The 14,168-nt window shown below is 42.4% G+C and overlaps 1 protein-coding gene across 5 annotated transcripts in view; it reads left to right on the forward strand.

The window, feature by feature from the left end:
* Nucleotides 1-536: 536 nt before the first annotated feature.
* The window catches only part of LOC141509655 (cell adhesion molecule CEACAM7-like), a 29,857-nt gene continuing 16,225 nt past the window's right edge, over nt 537-14,168 (forward strand). Inside the window, exons 1-5 of one of the 5 annotated variants that reach the window (XR_012474683.1) lie at nt 537-1,122; nt 6,259-6,383; nt 6,751-7,110; nt 7,922-9,467; nt 9,968-13,629. Coding sequence is in view for 3 of the 5 variants with exons in the window: in XM_074219350.1 (XP_074075451.1) it covers nt 6,275-6,383; nt 6,751-7,110; nt 7,922-8,184 (732 nt within the window). In the remaining 2 variants the exon portion in view is untranslated. Of the gene's footprint in view, nt 1,123-6,218; nt 6,384-6,750; nt 7,111-7,921; nt 13,630-14,168 lie in introns of those variants that run through there. The other 4 variants (XR_012474684.1, XM_074219350.1, XM_074219349.1 and 1 more) reach the window with 4 other exon arrangements.

Below are 14,168 nucleotides of genomic sequence, written 5' to 3' on the forward strand. Positions count from 1 at the left end.
TTATTGGGTACAAGGATATGCTATCTGCGTAGGGGAAGGCATTAATAAAAGTTTTGAAATTTACAAAAAAAAGCTTTTTCTGCATCTATTGATGTCATCACTTTTTAAAACTTTAATTATTGAGATAATTATGCTGATAGTTTCCCCTATGTTAAAATGTCCCTGCATTCAGGATATAAATGCCACTTGGTCATACTGTATAATACTTGTAATATATTGTTGTGATCTTTTAGATTTTTAGCATCTATAATGAATGAAATTGAACCATAATTTTTTTTAACTTTTCCTTGTTTAGGTTCAGTATCTTATTTGTTTCATGACAGGAGTTTAGGAGGATCCCTTCCTTATTATTCTAAATAATTCATTTAATATTGGAATTAGTTGCTCTTTAAACGTTGCCTGTTAAATCCATCTGGTCCTGGTTCCTTTTTCCTTAGGAAACTCACTGATGATCTGTTCAATTTCTTTTTCTAAAGTAGGTCTCTTTAGAAGTCCTGTGTCTTCTGATGCTAATGGCAGTTTTCTTTTCTTTTCTTTTTTTTTTTTTAGGTTTTTGCAAGGCAAATAGGGTTAAGTGGCTTGCCCAAGGCTGCACAGCTAGGTCATTATTAAGTGTCTGAGACCCTGAGAAAAGTGAATGGAAGCCGAAAAAGTCATAAAGCTAATGACATCTTAAACTAGGTAAAAAGATTTCCATCCGGTTTGGAAGTTTTCACTTACGAATTTCCAGCAAATCTGATCTTTCACCTCCCCTCGCTGGCTGTGCTAGTGGAACTTTCTGGACTGCTTTCGTTTCCCCCCCGCCCCCCGATTTTTTGAGAGATTCCATCTGAATGACTCCATTTCCTCCTACCCCTCGTATCACTTCAAGATAAACCTGATTCTTAAGTTTTAAGTCTGGGAAACTGGAGAAACAGTGCTGAGGTGTGGGGGTCCTGAGAGGGACAGGCTTGTGGACTACCCAGGACAGCTCATCCCCTCTGCCCTCCCTTGGGGAAGTTCCTGTCTCTGCCAGAGAGGCTCCACCCTTCCAACTGAGGAGAACAAAGGAAGTAAACTGAACTCTGCTCCAGGATTCCTTCTGCTTTCTGGATAACTGACCAATCCTAAGACTGAGAACAAGTGAGTGTGAAGTTGTGATTTGAAAAAAAGTAGACATTTGGGTATTTTGCACTTTTCTCTGGATGTGTCAGTGTGGCGGGAAACCCCAGTCACGTGGACTACTCCTGTCCCCAGAGCATGCTCAACCCACCTTTTATATTGATCCCTTATACTTTTGGCAGTGGATTTCGCTGAATCCCACAATATGAAATGCTTGGAATAAATTGCTCAGGTGTAACCTATGACACCAAATAACTGAATTTATGAATTGAGTTTCTGTATAACTTTTAGAAAACAGATCTAGATGGAATGAAATTTCTTTTGGTCATATTTTAAGTGAAATCTGTCTCTTCTAATTTGCTGTTTAAGTCAGAATTTATTATACAATTTGATATTAGGACAAACTGGGGAAATGGATGGATTTGCAACTTTTAAATCAAGTAAAGTGAAACAAAAATCACCTACTTGTAAAGTGCCTGGCAGAGGGCAAACAGAATAAATGTTCATGGTCAGTATTATTCCCTTAATTAGGATTAATGTTTCATACATACCTGAGCATTTTAAATGTGAATAGTCTATGATGCCACTGGTGACAATATGCTCCTAGGGAAATCTGAGTATGCATTAACTGGATTGAAGCTACCTTTTAAGGAATGAGTTCATTTTAAGTTTCTCTTTTTTTTTAATATTTATTTATTCTTTTTGTACAAATAATGTTTTTATACATTAATAAAATATTCTTGTTTAAGAGTAAACAGAATACCCCTCCCCCCACAAAATATAGACTCGCTTGAGCGATAAAGTAAAGGGGAGAGAAAAAAATTAAAATAAAAAAATAATAGTAATAATTGTAGGTATGGCCAGATGGCGCAGTGGACAGAGCACCAGCCCTGGAGCCAGGAGCACCCGAGCCCAAATCCGACCCCATACACCCAACAATCACCCAGCCGTGTGACAGGCAAGCCACCCGAACCCCACTGCCCTGCAAAAACCAAAAAAAAAAGGAAAAAAAAAGACCCAAAATAAAATAAAATAGTAATAATAGTAGGGGTGGCTGGGTGGCAGACAGAGCATTGGCCCTTGAGCCAGGAGCACCCGGGTCCAAATCTGGCCTCAGACACCCAAAGGTCATCCTGCTATGGGGCTCCAGGCAGGCCACCCAGCCCCATTAGCATTAAACCCCCCCAAATAATAATAATAATAAAAAATGTGCTTGAGTCTTTGTTCCAACACCAACAACTCTGTCGTGGGTGGATCACATTCTTTATGATAAGTCCATCGCAAAAGTTACTTCCATATTTTTCCAATGTTGCCATTGCTGATTACAACTCCCTTCTTTTGTATTTCTTCACTACCATGTACTATATTTTCTCTCTCCTTTTACTCTGACTCTGCTGTAGGGTAGCTGATTGGCGCAGCAGACAGATCCCTGGCCCTGGGGCCAAGAAGCCCTGAGCCCCCATACCACAACGTTAGGTCCAGCATCTACCTGGCCCTATGGACCTGGTCAGGCCATCCAATCCCAGCCCCTTGAAAGAATTAAAAAGGAAAATGTGTTATATCTGACCACTCTCCCCCCATGGTCCATCCTCTCCTCCATCACTCACATCCCCACCCCTTCCCCCCTGTCCCCCGCCTTACTCCAGATGTCTATACTCCATTGAATATATATACTATTTCCTCTCCTAGCCACCTCTGATGAGAGCGAACATTCTCTCATTCCCCCTTGCCTCCCCCCCCTTCCATATCACTGCAATAGCTCATTGTAATAAAGAAAAAACTTATATGAGATATCTTGGCCTATTCCCCCTCTCCATTTTCTTTCTCCCATTACATTTCCCTTTTTTCTATTGACTCCATTTTTATACATTTTATTTTCAAATTCAGTTTTCTCCTGTGCTTCAACTATAAAAGCTCCCTCTACCTGCTCTATTAACTGAGAAGGTTCATATGAGTATTATCTGTGTCATTTTTCTATTCAGGAATACATGCAGTTCATCATCATTAAGTCCCTCATATTTTCCCCTTCTCCTCCAATCTCTGTGCTTCACCTGAGTCCTGTATCTGAAGATAAAACCTTCTATTCAGCTCTGGCCATTCTAACAGGAACATTTGAAATTCCCCTGGTTCATTGAAGGTCCATCTTTTTTCCTAGAAGAGGACATTCAGCCTTGCTGGGTAGTTGATTCTAGGTTGCATTCTAAGCTCTTTTGCCTTCCGGTATATTATATTCCAAGCCCTATGAGCTTCCAATGTAGTTGCTGCTAAGTCCTGTGTGATCCTGACTGCAGCTCCACGATATTTGAACTGTGTCCTTCTGGCTGCTTGTAATATTTTCTCTTTGACTTGTGAGTTCTATAACTTGGCTATAATATTCCCAGGGGTTGGTTTTTTGGGATCTCTTTCTTGGGGGGAATCGGTGGATTCTCTCCATTTCTATTTTGCCGTCTTCTTCTAGAACATCAGGGCAATTTTCCTGTAGTAATTCTTTGAAAATGATGTCAAGGCTCTTTTCCTGATCATGACTTTCAGGTATTCCAATAATTTTTAAATTATCTTTCTTAAGTCTGTTTTCTATATCAGTTGTTTTTTCAATAAGATGTTTTACATTTTCTTCTAATTTTTAATTTTTTTGGTTTTTGAAGTAATGAATCCTGGTTTTGTCTCCTCAGAGAGTTTTCTTATCTCTTTTTCCATTTGGCCAATTTTGCTTTTTAAAGCATTCTTCTCCTCAATAACTTCTTGAACTGTTTTATGCATTTGACCCAAGCTGGTTTTTAGCACGCTATTTTCTTCAGCATTTTTATGGATTTCCTTGACTAGGCTGCTGACTTCATTTTCATGTTTTTCCTGCATCTCTCTCCTTTCTTTTCCCAGTTTTTCTTCTAACTCCCTCATTTGATTTTCAAAGTCTTTTTTGAGCTCTCATAGCCTGAGCCCAATTTCTGCTGTTCTTGGAGTCTTTAGATGCAGGAGCTTGTGCTTCTTCATCTTCAGACTGAGTATTTTGATCCTTCTTGGGCTCATATGCAAAATATTTCTCAATGGTGTTCCTCTTCTCTGCTCATTTTTCCAGCCTGAGCCTGGTTTTGGGGTGCTTCCTGAGCTTTTGGGACACTCCCACAAGGGTCTCAGTGTGTGAGGCTCTGTCCTCCTTCCTGGTCTGTGAATGACCATATGTGCCCCCTCTGCCACCGGGCTGAGGTGGGGGGGGGGGGGCTAGGCTGTGATCAGAATCTGAATGTGGTCAGAGCCCCAGAGACCTGTTCCAGGGGCAGAGGACAGCGCTCTGCAGTCTCTCTCTCTTCACTCCCTTCCCTCAGCTCAATGGGCTCATGCTCTGGGGCCTCCTGCTTACCGGCTCTGCCTGCTTCTGTTTCCTGGATCTGGGCTGTGGAAAGACCAAGTTGCTGTCTGTGTGCCCTGAGGGCTGGGCTCCAAGTGCTTGCTCTGGCAGAGGTCCCCCTGCTGTTCCCCTAATTTGTGCCTGGTGCTCCCTGGGGCGTAGCTCAGAAGACTCCCCCGCTGCTGTGAGCCATGCCTCCCAGCACCCTGGGGCTGCCTCGGGTAGGCTAAAGTTCTTTCGCTCTGGTGGGCCACCCCTCTGGCTGGCCGCCCCTCCGACCCCTGGGAACAGAGCCTTTCTGCTCTTTTCCAAGTTACCTTGAGTAGGAGAACTGCCTCATTAGGTCCCTCTGTGGGTTCTGTCTCTCGAAAATTTAGTTAGAGTCCTTAGTTTCGAAGTTTTATGAGAGAGTGCCTAAGAGATATTGCTCTCTTGTCGCCATCTTGGCTCCGCCCCTCATTTTAAGTTTCAAGTAGTAATGATAATTGTTTTTTATATTGGACAAAATGTAAACTTTTGTACGGATCATGTTGAACAACTTTCTATAACTTTCTGTAAGCCTTTGAATTCAACAGTTTTCTCCCTTTCTCTTGACAGTGAGTCATCTGAAATATAATACAAATATAACTATATGGATTAGATTTCTATATCTGTCAGGCTGTGAAAGAAGAGCCAGAACAAAAGGAAACAAAAAATGACGAGAGGGTAAAAATGTATAAACATTTTAAATGGAAAATAATCTGCTTTTGTCTGCATTCAGACTTCGTAGTTATTTCTCTGAATGTGAATGGCATTTTCTATCAGAACTTTAAAATTGTCTTTGATTATTGTGTTGCTGAGGAGAAATAAGTTCATGTTAGTTGATCATTACTCAATTTTGCTGTTGCTGTGTCCAGTGTTCTCTTGGCTCTGTTCACTTCATTCACCATCAGTTCATGTATGTCTTTCCAGGCTTTTCTGAAGTCCAACTGCTCATGATTTCTTCTTTTTTATTTTGGTTTTTGAAAGGCAGTGGTGTTAAGTGACTTGCCCAAGGTCACACAGTTAGGTAATTAAGTGTTTGAGGTCAGATCTGAACTCAGGTCCTCCCAACTCCAGGACGAATGCTCTATCCACTGCATGTCTGGGTTGTATGGAGGCTGAAAAAAATTAATAACTATAATCCTAACCAAAAAAAAGTCTGATTTCTTTCTATTGTAAGAAATGGAATTTTACTCCCCATATATTAATTGCAAACTTAGCATGACAATTGATTAAGGAAGTCAGAAAACTTGTTCTGACCTCTTTATACTTCAAATTCAGACGAGACAACATTTCATTCTCATTTAGACCAGGTAGTATTGTATCAGGATGACAGTGGTTTTTTTTTCTTTTTAGGTTTTTGCAAGGTAAATGGGGTTAAGTGGCTTGCCCAAGGCCACACAGCTGGGTAATTATTAAGTATCTGAGACCAGATTTGAACCCAGGTACTCCTGACTCCAAGGCCGGTGCTTTATCCACTACACCACCTAGCCCCCCCAGGATGACAGTCTTTGAAAAGCAACTCTGCTGCCCAATATTGTACAACCTTATAGACAGACCTCTAAGGAGTATGATGATTTCCCCTATCCTTTGCTTATGTTTAAATATTCCTTTTCCCTCTCTATCTGGGGAGCTCATCTTGGATAGAAGGCCTCTGCCTTTAAGTTTCTCAGTAAATATTAGAGACTAAAACTTCCTAACTCATGTCATTCTATCTTAAACCTAAATTGTTAAGTTTTATGTGACACAGCCTTACTCTGGGTTTGCACTTGGACTCTGTACACTCTCAGGAGGGGAAGACAGAGAATGCTGGGAAGAAAAGTAGTCACAGGTGGGGAGCAGCACAGACTTATGGAGAGACCCTCAGAAGCTGCTCACAGTGGGGGCAACACCTGGAAGAGGCTCCTGATCACAGGTGAGATACCAGCTCTGTTGGAACCCAGGGGAGATGAGAGGGAGCTTGGGGGATTCTAGCCCAGGTATAGACAAGTGAATCAACATAGGAAGGAGACCAGTCTGGGGGTGGGGGTGGGGTCCTATCACAGACACAATCTCCATAGACCTGGCCAGAAGAGACTTCCCTGAGCCAAGGGCAATGATGGAGGCAGCAGCTCAGAGCTATCAGTTCACATCATTGAAATTGGGGCAACACTCAGTGCTAGAAGTGAGAAACCTCTAAAGGTGCTAAGAGAGGCTTTGATGTCAGAGGATATCTTATTCTGGGGACAGTTGATGGTCCTGGGCCTCTCAGAAGAGACCTCTGCTTCTTTCTCCCCTCTCAGTCTCCATCCTTCACTGCCAGATCCAGCCAACACCTGCTCAAGGTGCTCCAGTCAATGTTGTGCCCAACCCTCCCTATGGCACCGTGGGCAGCAGCATCACCTTGAACATCCAGGGTTTCTCAGGACAGGCCCTCAGCTATACTTGGTACAGAAGGTCAGTAGAAACCTACCACCAGATTGCTGTCTACAGTGTTCCTTATGGAGTGCAGAACCCATCACATATCCGGCAGAAGGTGCTCCCCAACGGCTCCCTGCTCATCTCCAACCTCATCTTCAATGACAGCGATGACTACTTTATACAAATTGTTGATAATACAATTGGTGTGATAGAAACAGGAAAAAGATATTTATCAGTGTATGGTAAGTGCTGCCCTTCCCCCAGTTCAAGGGGCACTCCAATACTCTCCCTCCATCTGGGGTGAGGTCACCCCTAAGTTTCTTACCAAGGAAGCAGGGAGAATGTAGAACATGATGTACTCCTATGTAGAGTAAACCAAGGAGGTGAGAACCCCCAAACCCAGACCAACCTGGTTATGGTCATAGAGAGCATAGGAGAGCTCAGAGGTTCCCAGTCTAGCTGTCCCCTAGGTAGTATCTTGGGGGAGGGTAACTTCCTTCTCCCTCCCAGCTTTCCCAGGACATGCTCTGAAAACAGGAGGGATCAATAAGAGCTCAGAATGGCACCTGGCCCTTCCAGTTCTGCCTGGGATAGGTGACCTGTTCCTGAAGTTCACCTGCCCCAAGATATTGAAAAGTCCATGGGGCAGGGGGAGCATTGCTGGGGACAGTCACTGACATTCCCTTGCCAGTTGGGTCTAGCAGAGCTCAGATCTAGGCTGCCTACTCCCCAAGCAAGAAGCCTGGCTGCCTGGTGCCTAGGACCATCTGGATGCCCATTCATCCTAAAAGGAAGAGAGGGACTCTATGAGGATGGGGGGAAGGAGAAGGGCATCCAAGGCTGAGTGGTATAGTTCAGCCCTCTGTAGTTGGGATTTTGGAAGGAAGCTCAGCCCAGTAGACTCTCTGAAGAGCCTGGAAAGAAAGACACCCAAGAGAACCCAGTGATAGGAGCTGAGACAAGGAACTTGGGTGGGTCCAGAATTGCCTCAGTTTCCCTGCAGAGCCTCATCAAGTCTGGAAAGGATCATATCCAAGGATTGGGCTCTCCTAGGGCTTCCAGCTTCTGCTAGGAGGTGGGTCCAAGGAAAGCAGAGAGCTCTAAAGGTGCATCAGGAGATCTGGATTCCTATTTCTGTTCCAGCATTTACTGTGGGACTTCAGGTGAGTCACCTCAGCTCCAGGACTCTCTGTGCTCTCATCTGTAAAAATGGGGGTATGACTCCTAGCATTCCCTGCTTCTCTGGCTGTCCTGAGGAAAACCCTTCAAGGGTGATGGAGATGGGAAACACCCACACTCCTTGGATGTTCCATTAGCTCTTTCTGCTCAATTCATGTCATCAAATAAATTGAACAGTTATGTGGCCCAGTCCTTTATCAAGAGAAGAGTATAAAAACACTCTGAGGAAGGGGCTGCCAGCTGGGGCAGGGGACATGAAGGTAAGACCTCTTCAGAGAGGTGCAATGTGAGCTGAGCCAGGCAAGAAGAGGATTTGTGTAAGAAAAAAAAAAGAGGGCACTGGTGGTGATGGCAGGTCACAAAGGAAGGAAGACAACCCAGACTCTAGTACATTCTCTATCAGATATGACTTGATTTGAACAATTTTGTGATGGAAATCAAGGGCGCTAGAACATTTCCTGACCTGAGTCATCCAGGGTGGAGCCAGAGAGAATACCTGGAGAGACTGACTCCCCCAACTTTGTGCAGTGATGCCCTGAGACTAGAAGGGCTTATGTTGGGTGTCAGCTTCTGGTTTTTGGGTCTGGGATGTTGTGTTGTCTCTCTCAGGGAGCATGAGCTCTCCAGGCTGCTGGGGCTTCTCCTGCTGCTGATGGCTCTGAACACCCCCAAACCTATGAGGAGTATTCTCCTTGCTCTGGCCTCCTTCCTTCTTGTCGGTCATCCCTTCTCATCTCTTCCCATAGCCTGGGAATCTTGTAGGTCATGGTCTGTTGAGTCTCATAGGAGGGAACTCAGGCAGACACCAATATGATGCAAAAGCTGGTTCATTTATTGATCACAGGATACATACTTTCATACTCTTCATTTATGTAACCACTTACATAAGCGTTTTAGCAAGCATTTTTTCACATGCATTTCCTTGTTGTATGTCTTAGGTGAATGTTTTGAGAACCAAACAGTGTTTTGAGAAACAGAGTACAGAATGCTTTGAGAACCAAACGGGGTTAGGAGAAACCAGAGTGCAGAGTGTTTTGAGAACAGTGCAGAAGGTATTTTCTCAGAATGTGCTTTCTTATCTGAGACTGGGAATACATCTTGTTAGCTCAGACATTCAGCTACTCCCTTATCTAAGCTCTGAAGTACATCTTGCTTGTTAAGGCACATAGCTATTTCTGTGTTAACTCTTCATAGCTCTTAGCCTGGAACACATATAGACACCACAATGGTCATTCCTTTGGATCAATAAAAATGGGATTGTCCATGCTGAGGGAGCTCCCTAAGGAATTTCAACCCCAACCTGCTACTCCTTCTCTTCTCTAACGCAGAGCTTCCCTTGGACTGGTCAGAGCTGGTGTTTTGGCTAATGAGTAGACCTAGAGCTGGAAGGAACCTCAGAGACTATTTAGTTCACCATGAGGTACAGCATACTCTGGCTGCACTTTCTGTCTTGAATGTCTCTTGGGACTTTATTTAAAAAATAAATTTCTCTCATTTTCCTCTATGTAAGATATAATATATTGTGGTACAGTGAAAGAACAAAGGATAGAGACCCAGGAAGACCTGAGATCAAAACACTTATCTGATACCAACAATTTCTGTAGCAACAGGCTGCTCACTTCATATCTGAGCCTTGAAAAGCTTCCAAAGAAATAAAGAGATACAAAAGACCTGGGTTCAAATTCTGTTGTTACTTGCTGGCTTTTTGACTCTAGGAAAGTCACAACACAGGGTTCCAAGTTTCTCCTTTACAATTAGAACATTGCCTGATCTAGATCAGTGATTCTTAAATTTTAGGGGAACCATAAATGTGAATGGGAAAACATTACATCTTTCTTGTCACCAACTTCTGGTTTTCTATATTAGACTTTGTATTTCTTTTTGTGATTTTAAAACCATGACTTTGAGAATGTTCCATAGGCTTCCTCAGACTAAGAATCTGAAGGATCCATCAGACCCAGAAGGTGAAGAGCCAGCTGTCCTGATGATCTCTGAGGACCCTGCCAGCTCTAAAGCTGTTACCCTCTAACCCTATGAACTGTGATCCAAAGATTGGAGGTGGCAGAGCCTGGGGCACACCTCATACACAGACTGCCATTGAAATTGGTCAGAGGATATAATAGTGGAAAAGAGAGGAATGAAATAAGGTATAGAGAAAGAATGATTTAAGGGGCTGCAAGGACCTGAACATAAGTTAAAGGGCTTTGACCCTGAGGAGGAAAATAATAGTGAGCTCCTGAAGATCCTCATGGAGGACAGGCATGACATCACCTGATCCATATCTACTTCCTATTCTTTTCCCAGGTATGTGATGGGTGAACTGGGGGGGGGCACAAAGAAAGATACAGAAACACGGCCAATAAGAAAGCTGGACTCCTCAATTTAACTCTCAGATGTTAATACACCCCTCTCATTTTAGAAATGAGGAGCCTGAGACCTGGTGATTGAAAGAGACTTAGCCAGGGACACATAGATAGTAAAGATTTGAATAAAGGACTCTCTGATTCTAAATCCAAGGCTCTTTCCACTGTAACCTTTAGTGGGCAATGAGGAGTCTTGTATCTGGATTCTGTTCCCCTCTCTCCATGATCCCTAGCTCCTGTCAGACTTGCTCAGGGACCAGGATAGAGCATGACCTCAAAGCCTTGCTATGCCCTTTTCTCTCTCCAATAAAAGCCTTCTTAGTGGGACCTGCCTCCTTATAAAAACATAATAGCTCATGTCTGCACACTTTATGTTTTACAAAGAAATAATAGAGATGGTGTCATTTGTTCCTCTCAACATCTATGATTGGGCACTATGAATCCCATTTTATAGGTGAAGAAACTAAGACATGAGGGGTAAATGACTTGTTAGTAAATCAAATAGCTAGAATTTTCTGAGGCAGGATTGGAATTCAACTCTTTCTGAATCAAATAATTTTAACACTAGTCACACTGTCATATCAGGAACAATGTCCACAAAGGCTGCCAATGTGTTTTCCAAAAAGTCCTACCATGGTGTGGTGTTCTAATATGTTCCAGGCTAAGAGCTATGAAGGGTTAACACAGAAATAGTTATGTGCTTTAACCAGCAAGATGTACTTCAGAGCTTAGATAAGGGAGTAGCTGCAGGTCTGAGCTAACAAGGTGTATTCCCAGGCTCAGATAGATAGCACATTCTGAGATAAATACCTTCTGCACTTTGTTTATCAAATCACTGTTTGGTTCTCAAAACAATCTGCATTCTGTTTCTCAAAACACTGTTTGGTTCTCAAAACAATCACCTAAGACATACACAAGGATATGCATGTGAAAAAAATGCTTGCTAAAAGGGTTATGTAATTGGTTACGTAAATATAGAGTATAAAAGTATGTATCCTGTGATCAATAAATGAACCAGCTTATGCATCATATTGGTGTCGGCACTGAGTTCCCTCCTCAGGACTCCACACCATGGTGTTCATTCCTTGGAGTATGCTCACTGCTTTGCATCAGAGAAGGCTAGCTGGCCTCAGGTTTATAAGATTCTTGACCAATCCCACATAGCCTTACTGGATCCAAGGATCTCTCATTATTTTTTAAGAAATAGGGAATCTTCTTTCTCACTCCAATTTTTTTAGGTTCATTTTTTTTATTTCTAAGGTTCATTTTTTCATTTCTAAACTGAATACATCAATGCCTGCAGAACTAGCCTCAGAGTTGTTGTGTGACTTGTATAAGTACTGTAGATATCACACTAAAAGCTGAAAAAGCCACGTTCCCAAGAACCCATTATTCACTTTGTTAATTTACTTTTTTAATTTAATATTTATTCTCATTTTGTACAAATGTTTTTTTACATTAATAAAATATTGTTAAGAGTAAATGAAATACCCCCTCCCCCATATAGATTTGCTTGAGTGATAAAGGGGAGAGAAAAAAATTAAAATTAAAAAAATAATAGTAATAATTGTAGGTATGGCCAGGTGGCACAATGGACAGAGCACCAGCCCTGGAGCCATGAGCACCTGAGCCCACAGCCAGCCCCGTACACCCAACAATCATGCAGACATGTGACACACAAGCCACCTGAACCCCACTGCCTTGCAAAAACCAAAAAGAAAAAAAGAAAAGAAAAAAACCCCAAATAAAATAAAATAGTAATAATAGTAGGGGTGGATGGGTGGTGGACAGAGCATTGGTGCTTAAGCCAGGAGCACCCGGGTCCAAATCCTGTCTCAGACACCCAAAGAACACCCTGCTATGCACCCCCAGGCAGGCTACCCAGCCCCATCTACCCTGCACTCACCCCAAAAATAATAATAATAAAAAATGTGCTTGAGTCTTTGTTCCAACACCAACAACTCTGTTGTGGGTGGATCACATTCTTTATGATAAGTCCATGGCAAAAGTTACTTCCATATTTTTCCACTGTTGCCATTGCTGATCGCAACTCCCTCCTTTCATATTTCTCCACTACCATGTACTATATTTTCTCTCCATTTACTCTGACTCTGCTATAGGGTAGCTGATTGACGCAGCAGACAGATCCCCAGCTCTGGGGCCAAGAAGCCCGGAGCCCCCCTACCACCCCTTAGGCCCAGCATCCACCTGGCCCTATGGTCCTGGCCAGGCCATCCAATCCCAGCCCCTTGCAAGAAGTAAAAATGAAAATGTGTTAAATCTGAACACTCTCCCTCCATGGTCCATCCTCTCCTCCATCACTCACATCACCCCCCCTTCCCCCTGTCCCCCGCCTCCTTACTCCAGATGTCTATACCCCATTGAGTATATATGCTGTTTCCTCTCCTAACCACCTTTGATGAAAGCGAAGATTCCCTCATTCCCCCTTGCCTTCCCCCTTCTATATCATTGCAATAGCTCTTTGTAATAAAGAAAAATCTTATTATACGAAATATCTTGGTCTATTCCCCCTCTCCTTTTTCTTTCTCCCATTATATTTCCCTTTTTTTCTAGACTCCATTTTACACATTTTATCTTCAAATTCATCTTTCTCCTGTGCTTCAACTATAAAAGCTTCTTCTACCTGCTCTCTTAATTGAGAAGGTTCATATAATTATTATCAGTATCATTTTTCCAAATAGGAATACATGCAGTTCATCATCATTAAGTCCCTTATATTTTCCCCTTCTCCTCCAATCTCTATGCTTCACCTGAGTCCTGTATCTGAAGATCAAACCTTCTGTTCAGCTCTGGCCATTCCAACAGGAACATCTGAAATTCCCCTGGTTCATTGAAAGTCCATCTTTTTCCCTGGAAGAGGACATTCAGTTTGGCTGGGTAGTTGATTCTCGGCTGCATTCTAAGCTCTTTTGCCTTCTGGTATATTATACTCCAAGCCCTATGAGCTTCCAATGTAGTTGCTGCTAAGTCCTGTGTGATCCTGACTGCAGCTCCACGGTATTTGAACTATGTCCTTCTGGCTGCTTGTAATATTTTCTCTTTGGCTTGGGAGTTCTGGAACTTGGCTATAATATTCCTAGGGGTTGGTTTTTTGGGATCTCTTTCTCTGGGGGATCAGTGGATTCTCTCCATTTCTATTTTGCCCTCTGCTTCTAGAATATCGGGGCAATTTTCCTGTAGTAATTCTTTGAAAATGATGTCAAGGCTCTTTTCCTGATCATGACTTTCAGGTATTCCAATAATTTTTAAATTATCTTTCCTAAGTCTGTTTTCCATATCAGTTGTTTTTTCAATGAGATATTTCACATTTTCTTCTAATTTTTCATTTCTTTGGTTTTGAAGTATTGATTCCTGATTTCTGTTAAATTCATCAATCTCCCTGAATTCTATTCTTTGTCTGAAGGATTTGTTCTCCTCAGAGTTTTCTTATCTCTTTTTCCATCTGGCCAATTTTGCTTTTTAAAGCATTCTTCTCCTCAATAACTTCTTGAACTGTTTTATGCATTTGACCTAAGCTGGTTTTTAGCATGCTATTTTCTTCAGCATTTCTTTGGATTTTTTTGACTAGGCTGCTGACTTCATTTTTCATGTTTTTTCCTGCATCTCTCTCCTTTCTTTTCTCAATTTTTCTTCTAACTCCCTCATTTGATTTTCAAAGTGTTTTTTGAGCTCTGTCATAGCCTGAGCCCAATTTCTGTTTTTCTTGGAGTCTTTAGATGCAGGAGCTTGTGCTTCCT

This window comes from Macrotis lagotis, chromosome 1 (assembly GCF_037893015.1).
Source record: "Macrotis lagotis isolate mMagLag1 chromosome 1, bilby.v1.9.chrom.fasta, whole genome shotgun sequence".
Lineage (NCBI taxonomy): Eukaryota > Metazoa > Chordata > Mammalia > Peramelemorphia > Peramelidae > Macrotis > Macrotis lagotis.